Source organism: Nicotiana sylvestris, chromosome 5, assembly GCF_000393655.2.
Source record: "Nicotiana sylvestris chromosome 5, ASM39365v2, whole genome shotgun sequence".
In the NCBI taxonomy this organism is placed as follows: Eukaryota; Viridiplantae; Streptophyta; class Magnoliopsida; order Solanales; family Solanaceae; genus Nicotiana; species Nicotiana sylvestris.
Window position 1 is genome coordinate 144,805,799 of NC_091061.1, and position 27,150 is coordinate 144,832,948.

Consider the following 27,150-nt stretch of genomic DNA (forward strand, 5'->3'; position numbering starts at 1 on the left):
GTATGACGTATTACATCGGGATCTGGCAGATGCACAAAGTGAGGAACAGAACAGTGATTACGATAACAATGCCGATGAATCCGGAGACGAGACACCTTTTTTCGTGAGGAAGGTGATGAGCAGGATGAGGAGGAAGGACCTGATTTGAAGAGAGACCCCCTAAACGAAGAGTGTATGAGTCCGAAGTGTCGTTTCATTCAAGGGAGATTCCTTACATTGATAACTTGCCAACCGTGCCAGATGTGGAAGATCTAACAAGGGATTTTGATGAAATCCGGACAGCAATGTGGGATGAGCCTAGACCAACGGTGCTTGCAAAGGGGATGTTTTTTGCTGATAAAACGCGCTTAAGCAGGGCTTGTAAAATGCACAACGTAAAAGAGTGTCGTGAGATGCAGATACGGGAGTCAAGTCCGATGGTATACAAGATTGTTTGCCGCAGGTGGTTTTGGCCATGTAATTGGATGTTGCGTATGACCAAGAAGAAGACAGGTATGTGGAAAGTGGGTAAATACATTCTCACCCACACATGCGAAATGGACACATTCAACGGGAATCACTTCAACTTGGATATTGACTTGATTTCTCTTGTACTTATTCCGCACATCGAAGCGTCCATAAGGTATACAATCAAAGAGTGCATTACATCGGTCCACCAGGAATATGGCCATACCATTACGAAAAGAAAGGCATTTCTCGGGCGCAAACGAGCGTTTGAAATTGTCTACGGTAATTGGGATAAGTCATTTGCATCTCTGCCAAAGTACATGGCCGGACTACAGCACTTTAACCCCGGGACAGTTGTTGAATGGAAGCTTGAGCAGAGTCCGGGAACACCAAAATACATATTCAATTACGTGTTCTGAGCGTTTAATCCAGCAATTGATGGTTTTTCGCATTGCCGGCCAGTAATATCCATAGACGGAACTCATGTCTATGAAAAGTACGATATCAAGCTATTGATAACTGTGGCAGTGGATTCTAATGGACAGATATTTCCTCTAGCTTTTGCTGTTTGTGCCAATGAAAGCATAGAGACGTGGACGCTGTTTTTGAACCACATGAAAGAGCGCGTTGTCAAACAGCGTTCAGGTATTTGTCTAATATCTGATCGGCACGGTGGTATATTAAGTTATGTGGAGAACTTGCCTGCATGGCAAGAACCTTATACATACCACCGTTACTGTGTGAGGCACTTTAAGGCCAATTTCCAGAAGGCACATCCCAACAAGGATCTATATGATTTGATGTGGATGGCAGCAACAGACCACCAACAACATAAAATCCGGAGGCATATGGATTCTATCAGGCAAGAAGACGAGGCAGCCTATCGTTGGTTAATGCGACATGACCCTGAAAAGTGGACGTTGCATGCGGATGGTGGCAGGCGATGGGGAATTCTTACTACAAATGTGTCAGAGTCCTTCAACGGGTTATTGAAGTCGGCAAGAGGATTGTCCGTCACAGCCATGGTGCGGATGTCGTTCAAGTAGATGGCGAAGAGGTTTGTTCAACGGTCTGCAGCTGCAACGGAATTGATGGAGAGGGGTGTTGAATTTATGCCAGTGCCTATGAAGAGATTTGAGAAATACAGACGGCGAGCACATTGGCATTCATTTTTGCAGTATGATAACGAAAGAGGTGTTTTTGAAGTTCGCACCACTATCCATAATAATCGGGGTAATAATGTACATACTGTAAATGAATCTGTAAGGTTATGCTCATGTGGGAAATGGTCCATCTACCACATGCCTTGCTCACATGCCATCACGTGTTTTCAACGTGTTGGTTATGCGGAGACCAACTATGTTGATCAACAATATAGTGTTTCCAAGTACCTAAACACATATAGTGGTCAGTTGCAGCCAGTGGGTGCTGAGCATTATTGGCCTCCGGAACCATTTAAAATGGTGTGTAACAAGTCCTATTTGCATAAAAGACAGGTGTAGAAGAGAACATGTATACAGAACCAAATAGATGTTAGTGACACCGTTTATGCGCGCAAATGTGGTATATGCTCGCAAACAGGACACGACCGTCGTAAATGTCCTTCAGCTGGTTTGGGTGGCAAAACTAATCAAGCTCGTGGTGGGTGTTCTTCTAGTGTACCTAACTACCCATGAGTTGATGTTGTAATAATTAGTTGTTATATCTATGTTGCAAGATTTATGAAATAAAATTATGCTTGTTAACTATTATTTGTACTTTCCCATTTTACCTATTTAAATAATAATTTAATAAAATTATCTGTATATTTATTATGTGTGTGTTGTCTTGTCGAACTGAAAAAGCTGACCAGCTGACATAAAGTTGTCTTGTCAACATCATGATATTTAACACGCAAAGTATAGCGCCATTAGATAGTCCATTATGTGTGTATTGTCTTGTCGAACTGAAAAAGTTGATCAGCTGACATAAAGTTGTCTTGTCAACATCATGATATTTAACACGCAAAGTATAGCGCCATTAGATAGTACATTATGTGGGTGTTGTCTCGCCTATAAATAACGGGCTCATTGTAGTTATGTTGTGTGCTCAAAATTTACTAAAAGCAAATATTTTATTAAAGGTAAGTTTTTTTTTACTAAAAGCAAATATTACACAAATGGCTCAACCTCTTCATCCACCAAAGTGCAACTGTGGAAAAGCATGATTGATGCAAAATTGTTGGGAAGGTGGTGAAGTTGGACGCCGCTACTGGCACTGTATGAACCAGTTTTACAAGGTTCCCGGCGAACCTATTTGTGATTTTCAAGAATGGGTTGATGAACCATGTTATCAGGAATGTTACAGAGAACAACTACAGTTTCTTCATAATATGTGTTTAAGACAACAGGAACATGAAAAAGAAAGCAATAGAATTATTGCAGACTTGAGGGCGAACCTGAAGTAGGTGGGAGAAGAAAAATGGAAAACACAATGGAATTGTGAAGCACAAAAGGATCGGAAAAAAATATAAACTGGAACTTGCGGAGGTGAAGGCGAAACTAAAAGAGGTAGAAGAAGAAAAAGAACAACTGGAAGAACGATTTAAGTGGTTGGAGCGGAGAATAAATAGCAACCGGGGCTAAACATTGGCATGTATGTGTTTAGTGTATTTTTCATATTTCATGTATTTTTATTATGTTGGCCTGCTATGTTTGTGTTTGTGATTGTGTTTGTGCTGTAGTAATGTTTTCCTTGTGTGTTGTAATAAATTTTATTTTAATTGAAGTAGAAGTTAAGTTTAAGTGCTTGTGTTGTACTACATTTTATTTTAATTGAAATGGAAGTTAAGTTTAAGTGTTTGTGTTGTACTAAATTTTATTTTAATTGAAATGGAAGTTAAGTTTAAGTGCTTGTGTTGTACTAAATTTTATTTTATGAAACTATCAAACAAATGGAGAACTAAAAAAAGTAATGCGCATATTCGATTAAATAATATTGTTAATGTATACAAAAATATTATTTACTCCATGTCAATGTGTCCCGCATCGGGTGTGTCTCAATGCAGCCGCTGGCCTGAGGCGCATCCCCTCTCGCCCGGGTACACTATCAGGATCATCATCATCAAGTCGTCTCCTTATAGCCGGATGCGGCGCAGGATGACATGTATCGGTGGTGCTGTCAGCTCCAGTAGAAGGCTACATAATAATATGAAACTTAGTATAGAAAACTACATAACAATTCACAATAATTTATATTGTCTTACCATCATCGTCTCTAGATCCTGAATGTAGTCATTTGTCGCTGCATCGCATGAAACCTTAAAAATGAAATTAATAAAGTTAAAGAAAATAAATAAGTTACAGTTAACACAAATTCAAATTCAATACTAATAAACTCATACCTGCGCATGTGATGTGGAGCCATAACTCAGTCGGCGCCCACTATAAAGATTTCGGGTCGGTCGATCCTCAACAGTGGTAGACGGGCCTGGGAAGTATCTACCCCAATCCACTCCTTGAATATCTGAGCCCGTGATCAATAATTGACCCGATGGGGTCACCTGCGATGGCATTGGAGTGCGATAAATTCCAAGGCTGTAAGACGGCATGTCCGTCTCATGCATGCCACCTGCCATATCAGCAGCAACATCATCAGCAGGAACCTCAACGCCCCCTTGCTGGGGACCACCTCCTCTCCGCCCACGACCACGTCGTCCGGCACCACCAGCTCGTCAGCTACCACCAGCTCGTGGGATACCACGACCCCGATGGTACTGCGCTGGGTCCATATAATCAGCCTCGTGTGCCAAACGCTGATCCGATCGGGCTCGCTGCAGTATCTGGGCAGCCACATCCATGAATCGACGACTATACTCCTGCATGGCCACAGGATCGTGGACATAACTCTGCATCTGCTGCCCCATATGATAGAAGGTATGCAATCCAATCGCCTGCACAAAGTAAAAAATATAAACTACATATTTGGCACTAAATTATAGCTATATAACTAATAATAACAGAAAACATACCAGGGTCTCGTGTCTCCCGGCGTATGGGACGTACCGCCTGTGTGCCCGATGAACTGGGTTCCCGATAAAAAGTCAGGAAACAGTGCGGTACCATGCCATATAACATGGAATAGGAAAGTGTTGCGGAGGTGGGGTCAAGTCCCCTCGCATGTCCCAGGTACCCAACTGCTCGTTTAGCCATGCCATAAATGTGTCGTCCGCCCTGGACCGATCATCCCTCTCATAATGTAAAGCATGCCATGCAGGCGGAGTCGGTATAGGTTGCGACAGGCCAAACTGATGAAATACCCGCTCGGAGGCATGGTGCTCGACAATATCGAGGCATATGAGCGGGACAGAAGCCCTCCAAATATGTCGGCCAAACGTGCAATACGCTGGCAGGGTACCTATCACCTCATTGTTGTACGACGTCCAGATGAAATATCAAATAAGAACACAAACCGTTAGTATGCACAACACTAACTTAATCTATAACAAGTAAGTTTAGTTAGATATTCACCTGTGCGTCTTCTAGCAGATCCAACACATCCCTGCAGAGAGGGAGATTATGATGGGCATCATACTCTCGTGCAAGAGTACGACGCATAACCCACCTACAGGCTAGAGGGAGTTGTGAAATTTCTACATTAGCCGGTAGCTGTGGTAGAGGTGGCTGAAACTGCAGAAATCGCTCCCAGACCCAAACCTAACATACAAAGTTGACGTAAAGTATAAGATTATAACTAGGTAGAATTGTAACTAATGAACATATTATTTGAATATGTTGTCACCTGTAGAAGCGGCAGAAAGCCACCAATGTCTCTCTGTGTGTCGATGCAAGACCGGCACATCTGCCTGTACAGATATGAGATGACAACACCACCCCAGTTGTACAAAGATGTATCCTCGAACCTGGCAATATGATGTAGAAAACGGAGGCTCACTAGGTTCCCCGAAGTGTTCGGGAACAAGACCCCCCCAAATAGAAGGAGCAACAACAGCCTAGTATATCGTTGTACATCCACCTCCGCAGACTCATCGGTGATAGTATGGTGGATCTGCACCAGGTGGTCTCTAATGGGGACCAACTGTAAACGACTGGACCCAGACGCTACCGCCTCGTCCTCCGGCATGAAACCCGTGAGCATGTGCATCATATCCCAATATGCCTGCCGCGAATAATATCTCATGGTCGCAGGAAGTAAAACTAACAAGCCATCAGCGGACAGGCCATATAAAATCTCAGCGTCCTGGAGTGTGATGGTGGCCTCGCCGATGGGCAAATGGAAAGTGCGCGTCTCCGATCGCCACCGCTCAATCAAGGCCGTGATCAAAGCATAGTCGAGCTGTATCCGACCAATCCTAATAATCCTATATAATCCCATCTCCTCCAAGTAATAGACCATGCGGGGATATAGAACGCGGGGAGGACTCAAAAACTCCCACAATAGATCCACTCTCCTAGCCCGGAAAGTCTACGTAAGCAACTGTCCGTCCCATATATACTCGGATCTATGCTGGGGCTATAGGGCTAATACATCCAACGTCCGGGGGCCGAGATGTATAGTCGCGTCCATGTCGTCAACTGTAAATTCATATTTTTTAATAACTTAATTGTACAAATTATATATATTTATGATTTCAGGGCTTGATATTTTGAGGACCAGTGACACTAAACTATCATTAATAATTATGTGTTTTAATTATAATTTAAATTCATATTTTTTAATAACTTAATTATACAAATTATATATATATATATATATATATATATATATATATATATATAATTATGTGTTTTTAGGATAGATACTTTCATACAGTCATTAAAACTATAATAAAATTCCCGTATATTTCGAATCTTTACTGGGCGCGTGGACTACCGCCAACCTTCAAAGGTACTGAAACAACTAGATCTGGATGGCCGTGCGGACTACCGCCCGCCTACCCTGATCCTGGTGTAGATGGTCTTTGGAATTCCTAAAGTTTCTATAAAAACCATTTATGATTATGGTTGGTTTGATAAACTTTCTTCTAAACAATTGATAAAAATGACTGAACAGTCTTTGGCATTAAATTCGTCTGAACAGACTATTCGTTTGTTAAACAAACACGATATAGATTTATATAAACATCATTATCATTATCTGCATATTGGTATGGTTCAAATTGCGTTTAAACCGTTAACCCTCAAAGGATTACCAGAGGCCTTTTTAGCAGCTCTTAGAGATGCTAGAAATCTGAACTTCAGACAGTCTCTGATGGGTTCGATTGAATCTACTGTGGCCTATGGTCCAGTATATTTTAATACTCAACCTAATCTGCAACTATCTCTTTCTGATGTTAATATTCTTGATGCCTTGACTTTAAATGTGAAAACGCATGGTTATAATTATGCGCCTGGTTCTGAACTTATATGTCTGTCTTATAGGATTTATTTTAAATTATTATCTACTTTGAATCCTAGATGTAAGTTATATGATACATCAGATCAGACCATATTGGTAGAAACCAACTTTGCAAGGTCCAAGGTCACCACTAGGAGACCTATTAGGTGGGAAGAAATTAATTTCCCAACTACTTGGACTTTAAATTCGTTATATCCCCAAGTCAGATTACTAACGACTTGTCGAATACTGAATTTTCGCATGTTACTCAAAATCCGGATGGTAGGATTTGTATTCAATTTGATGATAAGTCTACTATTTATAATAGACATTCGTTTTCTAATCATAGACTTCTACCTACTATTCAACATATTTCTCCTGTTGAACCAGTCTACGGTCCAGCTCGCAATCGTGCAGCCTCTTTACACACTATTACTAGTAAAGTTCGTAATAAGCCTGTCGAAGGGTTGAAAGGGTTAAAGTTAACCCTCAAACAAATATTGTTCAGGACAATGACAATATTTCAGATAAGGATATTCCTTCTGTATCCGAGATGGATTTCGACCCCAATAGTACTTAATGATTCCACACCAAATTGATTTTAGCCCCGATTCTCGGGCATGAAAATATATTCAGAAGGAATTTTTTAGTGATAAATGGAGCCAGTTTAAAACGTGGTTTTTTGATGCTTATAGCAAAGATGATTTGAATAGTATTTCTCAAGAATTTTATGAAATTGTGCTTTGCATAATCAAATTATGTATTTTGTTCCTTGGTTTATAACAACTTATTTGCCTCTTTTTATATAGGTACTAGAAAGATCTTATAAAGATGGGAGTGGTAATATTACTAAAGCCATTTATCCTCCTCAGGCCCCCTTTATTTTACCTAATAATACTGGTATTACATTCATTGCCTTTCAAAAATTTATTGATGATAACGTTGCAGCTATTAGTATCGCAGAAATTAATAAATTGATTTCTCAAAACAATTATTTGGGTTTATATGTAAAGATTTTAGGAGAACATATTGGTTCTCTTGATAAAAAACTTGATGATTTGACTATTTTAATAAAAGAAATGAGTACTAAGAAAGGACCAACTGATATTGCCTCCACTTCAGGTAGTAAAACAGTTGATCAAGATATTCTTACTCATATTCAAAGACCTCCTGAGATTCAGGATTTTAAATTTAAATCTCTTGATGACTTAGCACAACTCCTCGATAAAAAGCTTTCTGGTTTGAATGTTAGACCAATTGATTTATCTAAAAATTTTGCTGATAGAATTGAGACCGTTTCTGATTATAAAACTGAGACATGGTCAAAGTTTAATAAACTCAAAGGTATAGTTAAACCCAATAGTAGGTATGCTGACAAACCAAGGATGCAAACTTATTATTATCCCCGTCCTACTCCTCAAGATGTGTTGATTGAGGAACGCGATTGGAATCAGACTAATACGTCTTATAGCGGTTCCGAAATTTATGAATGGAATCTTGATGGTTTAACTGATAGACAATTAACCATTCTCGTACATAGAATGCTTATGTATTCGACTATCTGCAAAAGTGTTAAAAATACGGATAGAACTATTTGCAAAATGATTATTGCAGGCTTTACTGGCCAACTTCGTGGCTGGTGGGATAATTATTTATCTGTTGAAGAAAAGGCTTTCGTTATTAATGCTATAGCCATAGATGAAGGTGTTGATAATATAGGTATGACTCTAGTTAAGGGTAGAGAAGATGCAGTGTATACCCTTATCCTTACAATTTTAGAGCATTTCAATGGTAGATTTACCTCAAATCATGAGACCATCAGAACCTTACTTAATGGGATTAGATGTAAGACCCTTAGTGAATTTAGATGGTATAAAGATACTTTTATGAGTAGGGTTATGGAACTACCCAAGAATAAATATGAGCATTGGAAAGCTAAGTTTATAGACGACCTCCCTTCCTTATTTGCTGAAAGGGTAAGAAAAGTATTAAGGGGTAGTTACGGTGAAATTCAGTATGGTAATTATACCTATGGTAAACTTATAGGAGTGTGTACACAAGAAGGATTAAACTTGTGTAATGAGCTAAAGCTTTCTAGACAGCTTAAGATTGATAAGCTTAAAGAGAAATCTCAATTAGGTGACTTTTGTACCCAGTTCGGTTTACCCGGAACCTCTACTCAAAGTAGGAAGAAGAAGAAAAATAGATATCATAGGTATCCTAACCCTGATAACCAGTATAAGAAAAAGAGGTCTAGATATAGGTCTAAGGAAGAGCGTGATACTAGAAAAGCGCATCGGAAATCTACTCGATTTACGAAGAATAGATCAAAGAGAGATCTCGCTGATATTAAGTGTTATAAGTGTGGAAAGTTTGGTCATATTTCTCCAAATTGCAAGCTTCAAAAGCTGAAAACCTTAGAACTCGATGATGAGTTACGCGATAAGGTTTATGGCTTGTTATACACTTCAGGATCAGAATCTGACTATTACTCTGAAACTGAATCTGAAGATGAAGTTGATTTAATTGATTTATCTGATAGTGATAAAAATGTTGATACTTCTTGCACTGCTTGCAAAGGTGATATTTGTACTTGTGATGATGACGAATTTTATAAATTGCAATCACAATTTCATGATTTAAATATGAAAACTATTACATCTGAAAATGTAATAGAACTTTTAAAGGAAGTTATCTATGAAAAACTTTGTGAAAAAATTATTAATCTAGCTGCAAGTTCTAGTTCTAGTAGTTCAAAACCTTTTGAAAAATATAAGAACGAATTTGAACATTTTGCGCCTTATTCTTTGTCTGAAATTAATAAATGACTTCATAAGTCCAATACACCTAGCAGAGATGCTTCTTTTGATGATTTGAAAATTGAAATTGAGAATTTGAAAAAAGATATTAAGTCTCTTAAACAAAATCAAATGATTTGTGATCACCGGATTACTCAAATTGAGAAAAATAATTCTCTAACTGATTTTCCAACTGATTTTTTGGCTAAAGGAATTTCCGAATCGTCAAATGAAAAGGGAAAAGAAATTTCTGATCAGATTGATTCGATTAATGAAAATTCTGATATGTTTTTAGGAATGATGTAGGTTGTTACAGCTCATAAGTGGTACATTAAATGTACTATCTTGATTGATAATACTTTCTCTCTAACTGATGTAGCAATGATTGATAGTGGAGAAGATGTAAGTTGTATTCAAGAGGGTCTTGTTCCTACTAAATATTTTCAAAAGACCACTCATTTGGTCAAATCTGCTTCTGGTCATGCTTTAGATATAGAGTATAAATTACTAAATACTCGTATTTGCCAAAATAGAGTTTGTATTCCTCATTTCTTTTTTTGGTAAAAACCAGTTATACCCTCCAATTATACTCGGAACTCCTTTTATTAATGCTATTTACCCTTTTAATAACATAGATGCACAAGGTTTTTCTGCTACTTATCAAGATAGAGAGATAAGTTATTCTTTTGTTACAGATCCCGTAACTAGAGATATTAAAGCCTTGATTAATATGAAACAAAGGCATGTTAATTCATTACAATCAGAAATATTAAGCATGAATATATTCGATACTTTACAATCTGCTAAGGTTCAGCAAAAGATTAAATTGATTGCTGAACAGATGGCTGTTGATGTCTGCGCCGATCACCCTAGTGCCTTTTGGAATAGAAAAAAGGATATTGTAACTCTTCCTTATGAAGAAAACTTCTCCGAAGATGATATCCCTACTAAGTTTCGACCTTGCCAGATGAATGCTGAATTGGTCGAATTCTGCAAAAACGAGATTGACAGCTTGTTACAAAAGGGTTTGATAAAACCCCCAAAATCTCCTTGGTCATGTTCTGCCTTTTATGTTAATAATGCTGCAGAAAAGGAACGTGGTATTCCTAGATTAGTTATAAATTATAAACCATTGAATAAACATCTAAAATGGATTAGATATCCTATCCCCAATAAAAGGGACTTGCTATCTAGATTATATGACGCCAATATATTTTCAAAATTCGATTTAAAATCTGGATATTGGCAAATTCAAATTTTTAAGGAGCATACTTATAGAACTGCTTTTAATGTTCCATTTGGGCAATATGAATGGAATGTCATGCCATTTGGTTTAAAAAATGCCCCTTCTGAATTTCAGAAAATTATGAATGATATTTTTAACTCTTATCTAGATTTTATCATCGTTTATATTGACGACATATTAGTATTTTCTAAAACATTAGAGATGCATATTAAGCATCTTGATATTTTTAAGAAAATTGTAATACAAAACGGTTTAGTAATTTCTAAACCAAAAATGAGTCTATTCCAAACAAATGTTCGATTTTTAGGTCATAATATTTGCCAAGGAAAAATTACCCCGATACAAAGATCGATTGATTTTGCCTCAAAATTTCCTGATGTTATTACTGACAGGACTCAATTACAAAGATTTTTGGAAAGTTTGAATTATATATCTCCTTTCTACAAAAGTTTATCTCGTGATCTAGCCCCTCTATACGACAGGCTGAAAAAAGGATCATAAGAAGCCTTGGACTGACCAACATACTACGTTAGTCAAAAATATTAAACAACGTGTTAAGTCTTTACCTTGCTTAACTCTTGCTAATCCTACATGGCAAAAAATTATTGAGACTGATGCGTCCAACATTGGCTACGGTGGGATTTTAAAACAAGTGAATCCTAACAATAAGAGTGAATACCTGATAAGATTTCACTCTGGTAAATGGACCGAAGCCCAGAAGAAATATGCTACTGTGGCTCATGAAATGTTGACTATTGTTAAATGTGTTTTAAAATTTCAAGACGATTTATATAATCAAAAGTTTTTAATAAAAACTTATGCTCAATCTGTTAAATATATGTTTGACAAAGATTTCAAACATGATGCATCTAAATTAATATTTGCTAGATGGCAAGCTCAACTGGCGCCTTTTGATTTTGAAATTCAATACAAAAAAGGAATTGATAATTCCTTTCCGGATTTCTTATCCCGAGAATACCTTGATTAATTATGAATTTCTATACAACTTTTTTAGAGGAAGAATTGTTAATTACTATCCTGAAAGTGGTTAGATTAAATCGAGATCTACAAAGTCTCATAATTGATTTGATAATTGAAGATATCGTTGATAACCTGATTGAAAATCATAATCATGATGAAATTGTTAGGAATTCATACCTATACTAAAATTATTAGGGATGATATGCTGGATTATTACTTCTAAATTGACTTGTTATTTGTGCAGAATGGACCCTTCATGGGCCACCGGAGGCAGAGGTAGGGGAAGATCTTCCCCTAGTAGATCATATTCTCAAGGATCGTCATACAGATCCTCATCAAATTCTCCAGTGATACAAGCAGGAAAAAGGAGTTTAATAAACTCAAAGAATTTTCATAAAGGAGATTCTTCATCAGGTCCGTCTATACATCTGGATGATATTCCAGAAGATGATCCATTATATGGTTCATCTACAGGCATATTTGGCTTCCAAAAATCAAAGTAATACATTTGCTTCAATCGCTAGAGAAGAAGACAACGATGATATTAAGTCTTACGAAAAATTTCCAAAGAAAGAAATAATATTTCTCCTAGAAAACTCTGAGATTCAGCGAAAAGATGAACCATGGAAGATATTCCAGAGATATCTGATTAATGGATTATACTACCCGGGTGAATCATATAAAACCCGCACTTATTATGAGACTATTCTAATCAGTACAGGTAGTGCAGAATTCCAGCACTTTTCGGGTTATAACACAAATGAGAACGTTTATAACTTCTCAAAAATCATTATCAAACAGATTATATCTGTTGAAGAATGGGGGATTTCAACAATGAAAGAAAGGCAGATAAGCCTTAATAAATCACCCATGAATTTTACTTATTGGGATTATATCCAAGCATTTGATAGAGTGCTTTATTATAACAATGAGAGGCATAAACATACTTGGTTTATTAAAGTATGTGCAAAAATATTTACAGGACCTATCCCCAACTGGTTCTTAAATTGGTGGTCATACCACGGTCCCACAACGAAAATCCTGCCTGAGCCATTCCTTAAGTTATACAAAGAATGGGCAAAAATTTCACCATTCCTAACCGAGTTATATCACGCAGATCATATCTGTTGCCTAGAAAAAATTGATCAAATTTGTTTCTTTATTGAATTCTCTATCCCATGGATTCATAAATGGACTCCTGAATTAGGTTTTACGGAGGAACAAATCCCTTGCTTATACAGGGTATTTTGCAATAATTTTTGGGACAAATTGATGAAGAATGATCCCAAAACAAAAATGTTATATGGACAAGAATTATTGGATTCTATTAAAACACAAATCCAAGTATACTCGTCCACTCCACAGAAGAAAATATTTGATGACAGCTCCGTCAAACATATTGCTCGAAGAATCTCTGTTCAAGACGGAGATAAAACCGAATTAGTAAATAAATATCTGGAAGAAGTAAAAAGAAATTTACTTCAAACTTTGAATCAATGTGAAAGATCAGACACATCAATGCACAGTAAAACAAGAGGCGATGATATCGCAGAAGAAGATTCACCGCCGATGCAACCAGAAATAATATTATCTGACAAAGAGAGAGAAAAAGTGGAAAATTTCCTCCAACAAATGAACGATTTAGACAAAAGAAGACTTTGACTAAAGCCGTCGAAGACCCCACACAACAGTAGATACACTGTTCCCAACAATAGAAACACTGTATAAGGGACCCAAATACGCTATTCCCAACAGTAGAAAAACTGTATATGGACCCAGATGTAGATTTAGTCCCACATCTGGGTCCCTATACAGTTTTTCTACTGTTGAAAATAGCGTATCTGGGTTCCTTATACAGTGTTTCTACTGTTGGGAATAGTATATCTACTGTTGCGTGGGGTCTTCAGCGGCTTTAGTCAAAGTCTTCTTTTGTCTAAATCGTTCATTTGTTGGAGAAAATTTTCCACATTTTCTCTCTCTTTGTCAGATAATATTATTTCTGGCTGCATCGGCTGTGAATCTTCTTCTGCGATATCATCGCCACTTGTTTCACTGTGCATTGATGTGTCTGATCTTTCACATTGATTCAAAGTTTGAAGTAAATTTCTTTTTACTTCTTCCAGATATTTATTTACTAATTCGGTTTTATCTCCGTCTTGAACAGAGATTCTTCGAGCAATATGTTTGACGGAGCTGTCATCAAATATTTTCTTCTGTGGAGTGGAGTATACTTGGATTTGTGTTTTAATAGAATCCAATAATTCTTGTCCATATAACATTTTTGTTTTGGGATCATTCTTCATCAATTTGTCCCAAAAATTGTTGTAAAATACCCTGTATAAGCAAGGGATTTGTTCCTCCGTAAAACCTAATTCAGGAGTCCATTTATGAATCCATGGGATAGAGAATTCAATAAAGAAATAAATTTGATCAATTTTTTCTAGGCAACAGATATGATCTGCGTGATATAACTCGGTTAGGAATGGTGAAATTTTTGCCTATTCTTTGTATAACTTAAGGAATGGCTCAGGCAGGATTTTCGTTGTGGGACCGTGGTATGACCACCAATTTAAGAACCAGTTGGGGATAGGTCCTGTAAATATTTTTGCACATACTTTAATAAACCAAGTATGTTTATGCCTCTCATTGTTATAATAAAGCACTCTATCAAATGCTTGGATATAATCCCAATAAGTAAAATTCATGGGTGATTTATTAAGGCTTATCTGCCTTTCTTTCATTGTTGAAATCCCCCATTCTTCAACAGATATAATCCGTTTGATAATGATTTTTGAGAAGTTATAAACGTTCTCATTTGTGTTATAACCCGAAAAGTGCTGGAATTCTGCACTACCTGTACTGATTAGAATAGTCTTATAATAAGTGCGGGTTTTATATGATTCACCCGAGTAGTATAATCCATTAATCAGATATCTCTGGAATATCTTCCATGGTTCATCTTTTCGCTGAATCTCAGAGTTTTCTAAGAGAAATATTATTTCTTTCTTTGGTAATTTTTTGTAAGACTTAATATTATCGTTGTCTTCTTCTCTAGCGATTGAAACAAATGTATGACTTTGCTTTTTGGAAGCCAAATATGCCTGTAGATGACCATATAATTGTCACGACCCAAAATCCCAACCCGGTCATGATGGCGCCTCTCGTGAGGGCAAGGCCAGCCAATCAACAAAACAGTACATCTCATTATAATTACTTAGCAGGAATAAGTCTAAATCATGGGCAATATAATCTTAAATGCGAAATAAACGTGATAGAACAAGGAAAACTATCCCAACTCAGCCCGAAATCGGGGTGTCACGAGTCATGAGCTACTACAGAGTTTACTAATATTTTACAAAGTCTGGAATTATCATAAATAACAAAGATAAGGGAGAAAACGGGGCTGCAGACGTCAACAACTACCTCGTTACTCCTAGTCACCGCCTGGCCTGGAAAGAATCAGCGCTCAGGAGCGAACTCAGCTCTGCCTGTATCTACACACATGGTGCAGGGAGTAATGTGAGTACTCTGACCCAGTGAGTAATAAAAATAAATAACGACAGAAAACATGAAATCTCATAACGACACAATATAATGCTATCCCAAGCAGTAAAATCAGTTATACCGTAAAATAGTGAGTATCAGATAATTCTTCTTTTAAAACAGTAAAGACATATAATTTCCACAGTAAGGATAAATCAAAAGCTTGCCCCTCGGGCTCAATATGTAAATCTCAGTATAGTATCAGCCCCTCGGGCTCTCTCCCAACTCACCAACACACAACATCAGCCCCTTGGGCTCACTCCCAACTCACCAGCACATAACATCAGCCCCTCGGGCTCACTCCCAACTCACCACACACAAGCAACGGCCTCTCGGGCCCACTCTCAACTCACCTGGGTACCCTGCGCTCACTGGGGGTGCGTACAGACTCCGAAGGGGCTCCTGCAGCCCAAGCGCAATATCAATAGGCCTGAAAGCCTTCACACATCACACACGAGGCCTGAAAGCCTCCTCATATAACACTCGAGGCCTGAAAGCCTCCTCATATAACACTCGAGGCCTGAAAGCCTCCTCACATCACTCAACATATCCTCACGTATGGCCCTCGGCCTCAATCAGTCCAGAAAATAATCATAAGCCTCTTGGGCATCAGTAAAACAATAGTGCTCAGCTCAACAACATTATAAATATCATTAAATCTCGAGTTGAGTATAAATGTAGCTGAGTTCACAAAATAATATAATTCAATTGGACTGAGTTCAAATAATATTTCAATTCGTGAGGAAAATAGTGATGTAAATTCACAAAAGATTTCAGATAATTGGCACGAAGCCCAAATATGGCAATAAGCCCAATCATAGTGAAAAACAATAAATCTTTATCAATTACGCGGTAAAAATATCAACTGGGATGGACCAAGTCACAATCCCCAATAGTAAATGACCCCGCGCTCGTCATACAACGCGTGTCTCATCTCAACATAGCAGTATGTTGTGCAATCCGGGGTTTCAAACCCTCAGTGCATCATTTAAAATCATTACTCACCTCTAGCTCGCTATGCCCTTGCCTCTCTAATTGGCCTCCTCGTGTGACGAATCTGCCAAAAATCACACAAACCTCGATGAAGTTCGATTTCTAAAAGACGGGGTTTTAACCATACATATCTGAAATTCGCCCCTTAATGATACTATAATGATCCCATACAGTTATGTAACTTCAATCTACAATGCAACACTCAATATGGCCAATATTAGTACTAGATCCCATAAATTATGTCATTTAGGCATATTATCAAACATCTTGTAGGCATAAATATTTACACCTCTTAACTATATCATTGGTTCCTCCAACTATCACCATTAACCAACAATTCATCACACTATTATTCTTTAACAATTTATACTCCTAACATCACATGTGTGATCAACCATTCACACCCAAACCAACAAAAATTCCATCAAATAAACACCTTTAAATCCCTACCATGTTCATGTATTTAAATTGGGAATTTATGGCTTCCAACCACCATACAATAAGTTGTAATACTTGATTCATACTCATATTTCCATAATATATCCATATATGTGAGTCTAAGGTGTAGGATTTACCTTTTGGAAGAAATCTTGCAAAACCCTTCTTTGAGTTCTTGAAGGAATTTCTTGAAAATCTAAGGATTTTTAAGATCAATCCATGTTAATATAAGTGTTTGGGAGTAGTAATCAACTCAAAATACTCCAAAAATCTTACCTTAGGAGTGCAATTGGGTGCCTTGGTCGAATTGGGATATAGAGGAAGCCCTAAGCTTGAGAAATGACTCAATTCCTCTCATTTCCGGTCTTTAGAGTACTTAAAAACCCTCCAGTTGCGCGAGTTCGCGCGTTGTTCGCACGTTTTTGCTGAGCATTCTGCCTCAGACGCGCGAAACGCGCGACTTCGCGCGATACTTCGCGCGCTCTGACACCTGACCAGTGAAATGGTCATAACTTCCTGTATACACTTCCAAATGACGAATTGTTTGTTGCGTTGGAAACTAGACTCAAAGGGATTTTATTTGATAGGTTCTAGCTCACAAAACTCCTTATATAATGAGAGATATTATCGTTCAAAGTGAGGCCTTGTGCGCACTCATTTACAACTTTCATCTATTATGAAATTTCCAACTTCAAAAGTTCCCGTTAGCCATCCGAAATCATCCCGAGGTCCTCGGGACCTCAACCAAAAATACCAATACATCTTATAATATTATTCAAACTTGTTCCAATTATCAAAACACCTCGACTAACACCAAAATTATCGAATTACATCGAATTCAAGTCTAAGTTCCTTTAAAACTTCCAAAACGAGCATTCGATCAAAAACTCGACCAAAATATGTCCGAATGACTTGAAATTTTGCACACATATCCAAAATGGCATAACGAAGCTACATAAATTCTCGGAATTCCATTCCGACCGTCGGATCAAAATTTCACCTATCAACCGGAAATCGCCAAAATACTAACTTCGCCAAAATGAGCTAATTTCTTCACCGGACCTCCAAAATTAATTCCGATTGCGCTCCTAGGCCTTAAATCATCCCCCGAAACTAACCGAATCATCGGAATTCAATTCCGAGCCCTCTAACTCACAGTCAATGTCCGATTGACTTTTCCAAACTAATTCTTCCTTAAAGAGACTAATTGTCCCATTTCATACCAAACTCGATCCGAATTGACTCAAATTCACCAAGTACACATATTGAAACATGAATAAGCATTTAACGGGGAATACGAGACGAAAATACAGGAAACAACGGTTCGGGTCATTACATTCTCCCCAACTAAAACAAACGCTCGTCCTCGAGCGAACATGGAGTTTCAAATAGGTGCGGGTACCTGCTCCGCATCTCCTGCTCGGTCTCCCAAGTAGCCTCCTCCACGGGCCGACCTTTCCACTGTACTTTCACTGATGCTATATCTTTTGATCTCAATTTTTAAACCTGTCGACTCAAAATAGCCACTGGCTCCACATTATAAGTCAAATTTTCATCTAATTGTACTGTACTGAAATCTAAAATATGAGACGGGTCCCCAATGTACTTCCGGAGCATGGACACATGGAATACCGGATGAACACCCGACAATCTAGGCGGCAAAGCAAGCTCGTAAGCCACCTCTCCAATCCTCATAAGTATCTCAAATGGTCCAATAAACCGCGGACTCAACTTCCCTTTCTTTCCGAACCTCATAACACCCTTCATCGGCGAAACCTTCAGCAAAACCTTCTCGCCCTCCATAAATGACACATCTCGAACCTTTCGGTCCGCATAACTCTTCTGACGTGACTGAGTTGTGCGAAGTCTTTCCTGAATTACCTTCACCTTTTCTAAGGCATCCTGGACCAAATCTGTCCCGAACAACCTAGCCTCACCGGGCTCAAACCAACCCACTGGAGTTCTACACCGCCTCCCATATAAGGCCTCATACGGTGCCATCTGGATACTGGACTGATAGCTGTTGTTGTAGGCAAACTCTGTAAGTGATAAAAATTCAACCCAAGAACCTCCAAAATCAATCACGCAGGCACGCAACATATCCTCCAATATCTGAATAGTACGCTCGGACTGTCCGTCCGTCTGAGGATGAAATGCTGAACTCAACTCCACCTGAGTGCCCAACTCGTGCTGAAAAGTCCTCCAAAACTGAGAAGTGAACTGAGTACCTCTATCCGAAATAATAGTAACTGGAACACCATGCAACCGCACAATCTCCTGAATAAAGATCCTAGCCAGCCGCTCCGCAGAATATGTGGTACACACCAGAATGAAATGCGCTGACTTGGTCAGCCTATCCACAACGACCCAAATCGAATCAAAATTCTTCAAAGTCCGAGGAAGGCCACTCACGAAATCCATAGTAACTCTCTCCCATTTCCACTCAGGAATAATTATCTGCTGAAGCAAACCGCCCGGTCTCTGATGCTCATATTTCACCTGCTGACAGTTGAGACACCGAGCCACATATCCCACAATGTCTTTCCTCATTCTCCTCCACCAGTAGTGCTGTCTCAAGTCCTGATATATCTTCGCAGCACCCTGATGGATGGAATACCGCAAACTGTGGGCCTCCTCAAGAATCAAATCTCTAAGCCCATCAACATCGGGCACACAAATACGGCCCTGCATCCTCAATACGCCATCATCACCTATAGTCACATCTTTGGCATTATCATGCTGAACTCTGTCCTTAAGGACAAGCAAATGCGGATCATCATACTGGTGCTCTCTGATGCGATCATATAAGGAAGATCGAGAAACCACACTAGCCAATACCCGGCTAGGCTCAGAAATATCTAACCGCACCAACTGATTGGCCAAGGTCTGAACATCAACTGCAAGAGGCCTCTCCCCAACTAGGATGTAAGCCAAACTCCCCATACTGACTGCCTTTCGGCTCAACGTATCGGCCACTACATTGGCCTTTCCCGGATGATATAGAATGGTAATATCATAGTATTTAAGTAACTCAAGCCATCTCCGCTGCCTCAAATTAAGATCTTTTTGTTTAAATAAATGCTGAAGACTGCGATGATCAGTGAATACCTCACAAGATACGCCATATAAATAGTGCCTCCAAATTTTTAAGGCATGAACTATAGCAGCCAACTCCAAATCATGAACAGGGTAGTTCTTCTCATGGGGCTTCAACTGACGAGAAGCATAAGCAATAACTCTACCCTCCTGCATTAGCACACAACCAATCCCAACTCTGGAAGCATCACAATATACCGCGTATGAACCTGTAGCTGATGGTAACACCAACACTGGAGTTGTGGTCAGAAGTGCCTTGAGCTTCTGAAAGATCTCCTCACACTCGTCGGACCATACAAATGGGGCACCTTTCTGAGTCAACTTGGTCAAAGGCGATGCAATAGAAGGAAACCCCTGAACAAATCGGCGATAATAGCCTGCTAGCCCAAGAAAACTCTGAATCTCTGTGACTGAGGACGGTCTAGACCAACTCTGCACTGCTTCTATCTTCCTTGGATCAACCTGTATACCCTCGCTGGACACTATGTGTCCCAAAAATGTCACAGAACTTAGCCAAAATTCACATTTGGAGAATTTTGCATAAAGCTTCTCCTCTCTCAATCTCTGCAACACTACACGCAAATGCTGGGCATGCTCCTCCTGGCTACGCGAGTACACCAGGATATCATCAATGAATACAATAACAAATGCATCCAGATAAGGCTGAAATACACTGTTCATCAAATGCATGAACGCTGCTGGGGCATTGGTCAGCCCGAAAGACATAACCAAAAATTCATAGTGACCATATCTAGTCCTGAAGGCAGTCTTGGGAATATCCGACTCCCTGATTTTCAACTGGTGATAGCCCGAACGAAGATCAATCTTAGAAAATACCCTCTCTCCCTGAAGCTAATCAAATAAGTCATCAATGCGAGGCAAAGGATACTTGTTCTTCACTGTTACCTTATTCAACTGCCTATAATCAATGCACATTCTCATTGTGCCATCTTTCTTCTTCACAAATAAAACAGGTGCACCCCACGGGGACACGCTAGGCCGAATGAACCCCTTATCTAGGAGTTCCTGAAGCTGCTCCTTCAATTCTTTCAGCTCTGCTGGTGCCATACGATATGGCGGAATAGAAATGGGCTGAGTGCCCGGCACTAAGTCAATGCCAAAATCAATATCCCTGTCCGGCGGCATGCCCGACAGGTTTGCAGGAAATACATCAGGAAAGTCCCTCACAACTGGGACAGAATCAATACTAGGAGTCTCAGCTCCAACATCCCGCACAAAAGCCAGATATGATAGATAACCCTTCCTAACCATACGCTGGGCTTTCAAGAAAGAAATTACTCTACTAGAGACATAATCAGTCATGCCACGCCACTCGATCCTCGGAACACCCGGAATAGCCAAAGTAACTGTCTTAGCATGACAATATAGAATAGCATGATATGGAGATAACCAATCCATGCCCAGAATAATATCAAAATCTACCATGCTCAACAGCAATAGATCAACTCGGGTCTCCAGACCCCCAATAATCACAGTACATGACCGATACACATGGTCCACAACAATAGTATCGCCCACCGGGGTAGACACATGAACAGGTAAAGTAAGAGACTCCCGGGGCATACTTAAATGACGGGCAAAATATGAAGACACATAAGAATAGGTGGATCCCGGATCAAATAAGACAGAGGCATCTGTGTGGCAGACTGAGATAATACCATAGTGAGGTTAAACTCACTCCTTCATAAGCTTGTGGAAACACAATTCATCTAAAATTTTAACTCTTCCACGTTTTCTTGCATTCACTCACCTAATAGTTAAGCCTACTCTCTAGGGGACCAAAGTTTTACTAAGTCCCAAATTTTTCAAAAATTTCGGCAGAGTCTCCTTTTTAATTGGGCCTATCCACCTGCCAGAGAATCACCAAAACCATCCTAACAACACATCCACAACTTGACAAAGCATCACAACGTATATCAATTACATTAATATCAATATTACATGTATTATACTATCAAAATTGATACATGGACATGTGTTGCACCTATTTGAATCATAACACATAGAAAATACCTTTCAATCCTCCATTATTGGGCTATTCAACCGAGTAAGAACATATTCTTTCTTTAATGTTTTAGACCTTCAAGGTGGTCTCCTTGACTTAACGATTTCGTCATAATACATTTACAGAAGCGATCTCAGCTCCCAGACTTATCTAACTAGTATGACAAATAGCTTCCCCTCATAAGCCAATTACCCACTAGCTTTACCTTTAGTTAATATTTTTGTATACTTTCCACTGCCATACACATTACACCATCACTTAATCTTCCTGAGTCTAAACTCATACCGTAACATGAAATTTACTTCACTTCAAATATGAGACATAAAAAGATCCTTCACGCACCCATAACTTGGGAATACACATCCTATCACAATGGAAATCATACACTCTATAGTTCATCTCTCATCCAGTAGACCTTCCTCGTCATTTCCAAGTCATATAGATACATATCGCAGTACTATCATACTCGTCACGTAGCTATCCAGCCATGATTCCTACTAATAGAGGCAATACCGAACATATAAGTTCAAAATACTTGCTCACACAATAAGCACCTCGGTGCTAAAGCCATTGGCAAAGATCCGGCACCAAGTCCTCCAGACTAGCCTAACATCAAACTCAAAATGACCACGTCTCGCCCTTCGATCGGGGAATTACAAGCCATCAAGGCACATCTAATACTGAGCATTCGTTCGCGTATACGAATACGTGGAAGGAATTGTAAAAGTTACTTTTTCAAGCTGAATCAAGGACGCACGATAAGAATTCAAGAATATGAAGTTTTTCCTAAAGGTTCTGCAGCCTCTCGAGGATAAATACAGATGTCTCCGTACCGATCCGCGAGACTCTACTAAACCAACTCACGACTCGCGAGATCTAGTAACCTAGGCTCTGATACCAACTTGTCACGACCCAAAATCACAACCCGGTCGTGATGGCGCCTCTCGTGAGGACAAGGCCAGCCAATCAACAAAACAGTACATCTCATTATAATTACTTAGCAGGAATAAGTCTAAATCATGGGCAATATAATCTTAAATGCGAAATAAACGTGATAGAACAAGGAAAACCATCCCAACTCAGCCCGAAATCGGGGTGTCACAAGTCATGAGCTACTACAGAGTTTACTAATATTTTACAAAGTCTGGAATTATCATAAATAACAAAGATAAGGGAGAAAACGGGGCTGCGGACGTCAACAGCTACCTCGTTACTCCTAGTCACCGCCTGGTCTGGAAAGAATCAGCGCTCAGGAGCGAACTCAGCTCTGCCTGTATCTGCACACATGGTGCAGGGAGTAATGTGAGTACTCCGACCCAGTGAGTAATAAAAATAAATAACGACTGAAAATATGAAATCTCATAACGGCACAATATAGCGCTATCCCAAGCAGTAAAATCAGTTATACAGTAAAATAGTGAGTATCAGATAATTCTTCTTTTAAAACAGTAAAGACAAATAATTTCCACAGTAAGGATAAATCAAAAGCTTGCCCCTCGGGCTCAATATGTAAATCTCAGTATAGTATCAGCCCCTCGGGCTCACTCCCAACTCACCAGCACACAACATCAGCCCCTCGGGCTCACTCCCAACTCACCACACACAAGCAACGGCCTCTCGGGCCCACTCCCAACTCACCTGGGTACCCTGCGCTCACTGGGGGTCACTCCCAACTCACCTGGGTACCCTGTGCTCACTGGGGGTGTGTACAGACTCCGGAGGGGCTCCTACAGCCCAAGCGCAATATCAATAGGCCTGAAAGCCTTCACACATCACACACGAGGCCTGAAAGACTCTCATATAACACTCGAGGCCTGAAAGCCTCCTCATATAACACTCGAGGCCTGAAAGCCTCCTCATATAACACTCGAGGCCTGAAAGCCTCCTCATATAACACTCGAGGCCTGAAAGCCTCCTCATATAATACTCGAGGCCTGAAAGCCTCCTCATATAACACTCGAGGCCTGAAAGCCTCCTCACATCACTCAACATATCCTCACGTATGGCCCTCGGCCTCAATCAGTCCAGAAAATAATCATAAGCCTCTTGGGCATCAGTAAAACAATAGTGCTCAGCTCAACAACATTATAAATATCATTAAATCTCGAGTTGAGTATAAATGTAGCTGAGTTCACAAAATAATATAATTCAATTGGACTGAGTTCAAATAATATTTCAATTCGTGAGGAAAATAGTGATGTAAATTCACAAAAGATTTCAGATAATTGGCACGAAGCCCAAATATGGCAATAAGCCCAATCATAGTGAAAAACAATAAATCTTTATCAATTACGCGGTAAAAATAGCAATTGGGATGGACCAAGTCACAATCCCCAATAGTAAATGACCCCGCGCTCGTCATACAATGCATGTCTCATCTTAACATAGCAGTATGTTGTGCAATCCGGGGTTTCAAACCCTCAGTGCATCATTTAAAATCATTACTCACCTCTAGCTCGCTATGCCCTTGCCTCTCTAATTGGCCTCCTCGTGTGACGAATCTGCCAAAAATCACACAAACCTCGATGAAGTTCGATTTTTTCAATTAGGTTCCACATTTTTTCTTTCCATACTGCCCCATCCTTGTAGCTAGATCAAGAAAGAACCTTTGGATCGAGATCCACAACTATGGATTCCTATTATTCTTTTTTTATTTTTGCTTTCATCGAATATGATCTACTACTCTTATTTGTTACTCGACCATTAACTTCTTCTTTAAAAAAAAAGGATTCCAACAACAAAACTGCTTCCACAACTACGAAAGGAAAATTTCTATATCTCGCATCTACGGAATATGAGAATCTCTTTCGTTGAATTGAAAGAATTTTCTATTGAATGGAAGATGATTTTACATCAACAAGTAAAGGAAAAAAGAAATTATTTAGTACTTACTTTTGATACTAATTCAAATTGCCTTGCTGTGTCAGAAGAAGGATAGCTATACTGATTCGGTATACTCTCAATCTACAATACAACACTCAATAGGGCCAATATTAGTACTAGATCCCATAAATTATGCCATTTAGGCATATTATCAAACATCTTGTAGGCATAAATATTTACACCTCTTAACTATAGCATTGGTTCCTCCAACTATCACCATTAACCAACAATTCATCACACTATTATTCTTTAACAATTTATACTCCTAACATCACATGTGTGATCAACCATTCACACCCAAACCAACAAAAATTCCATCAAATAAACACCTTTAAATCCCTACCATGTTCATGTATTTAAATTGGGAATTTATGGCTTCCAACCACCATACAATAAGTTGTAATACTTGATTCATACTCATATTTCCATAATATATCCATATATGTGAGTCTAAGGTGTAGGATTTACCTTTTGGAAGAAATCTTGCAAAACCTTTCTTTGAGTTCTTGAAGGAATTTCTTGAAAATCTAAGGATTTTTAAGATCAATCCATATTAATATAAGTGTTTGGGAGTAGTAATCAACTCAAAATACTCCAAAAATCTTACCTTAGGAGTGCAATTGGGTGCCTTGGTCGAATTGGGATGTAGAGGAAGCCCTAAGCTTGAGAAATGACTCAATTCCTCTCATTTCCGGTCTTTAGAGTACATAAAAATCCTCCAGTCGCGCGAGTTCGCGCGTTGTTCGCGCGTTTTTGCTGAGCATTCTGCCTCAGACGCGCGAAACGCGCGACTTCGCGCGATACTTCGTGCGCTCTGACACCTGACCAGTGAAATGGTCATAACTTCCTGTATACACTTCCAAATGACGAACGGTTTATTGCGTTGGAAACTAGACTCAAAGGGCTTTAATTTGATAGGTTCTAGCTCACACAACTCCTTATATAACGAGAGATATTATCGTTCAAAGTGAGGCCTTGTGCGCACTGATTTACAACTTTCGTCTATTATGAAATTTCCAACTTCAAAAGTTCCCGTTAGCCATCCGAAATCATCTCGAGGTCCTCGGGACCTCAACCAAAAATACCAATACATCTTATAATATTATTCAAACTTGTTCCAATTATCAAAACACCTCGACTAACACCAAAATTATCGAATTACATCGAATTCAAGTCTAAGTTCCTTTAAAACTTCCAAAACGAGCATTCGATCAAAAACTCGACCAAAATATGTCCGAATGACTTGAAATTTTGCACACATATCCAAAATGGCATAACAAAGCTACAGAAATTCTCGGAATTCCATTCCGACCGTCGGATCAAAATTTCACCTATCAACCGGAAATTACCAAAATACTAACTTCGCCAAAATGAGCTAATTTCTTCACCGGACCTCCAAAATTAATTCCGATTGCGCTCCTAGGCCTTAAATCATCCCCCGAAACTAACCGAATCATCAGAATTCAATTTTGATCCCTCTAACTCACAAGTCAACGTCCGGTTGACTTTTCCAAACTAATTCTTCCTTAAAGAGACTAATTGTCCCATTTCATACCAAACTCGATCCGAATTGACTCAAATTCACCAAGTACACATATTGAAACATGAATAAGCATTTAATGGGGAATACGAGATGAAAATACAGGAAACATGTGACGACCTGAAGGGTCATCACCGTAGTTCTTCCTTGTTCAGCGCTTTCGAGGCCTTGAAAACCTCGCTTTTAGTTGCCTCGATTGGCGTGCGCAGTTCGGGCGTGTAGCCAGAAAGTTTTGATGTTAGAATATGTGAATTATGTGAAACATTTGATGAATTTTGGTATTAATATGCATAATGTTGACTTCGGTCAACATTTTGGGTAAACGGACCCGGACCTGTGATTCGACGGTCCCGGAGGGTCCGTAGAAAAATATGGGACTTGGGCGTGTGCCCGGAATCAAATTCTGAGGTCCCAAGCCCGAGAAATGAATTTTTGAAAGAAATTGTTTTTCTGAAATTTGATATGAAAATTTGAAATGAAAAAGGGGTTAGAAAATATAGGTATCGGGCTCGTATTTTGGTTCCGACGCCCGGTACAAGTCTTAAATATGTGTTAAGCACTATCTGTAAAGTTTGGCTAAAAACGGACGTCATATGACGTGTTTCGGACTAAAAATGGAGAATTTGAGTTATGAAAGTTGAAGAAAGAAAATCATGTGTTTGAGGCTTGATCCTATGTATATGATGTTATTTTGGCGATTTGATCGCACGAGTAAGTCCGTAAGATGTTTTTAAGGTTGTGTGCATGTTTGGTTTGGAGCCCCGAGGGCTCGGGTGAGTTTTGA

The 27,150-nt window shown here is 39.1% G+C and overlaps 1 protein-coding gene across 1 annotated transcript; it reads left to right on the forward strand.

Moving 5' to 3' along the window:
* Positions 1-284: 284 nt before the first annotated feature.
* On the forward strand, positions 285-9,926 carry LOC138869440 (uncharacterized). The gene is made up of 5 exons (XM_070147058.1): positions 285-360; positions 880-1,092; positions 8,035-8,295; positions 8,437-9,295; positions 9,704-9,926. The coding sequence occupies exons 1-5, from the start codon at positions 285-287 to the stop codon at positions 9,924-9,926; spliced, it is 1,632 nt and encodes a 543-aa protein (XP_070003159.1).
* Positions 9,927-27,150: the final 17,224 nt, after the last annotated feature.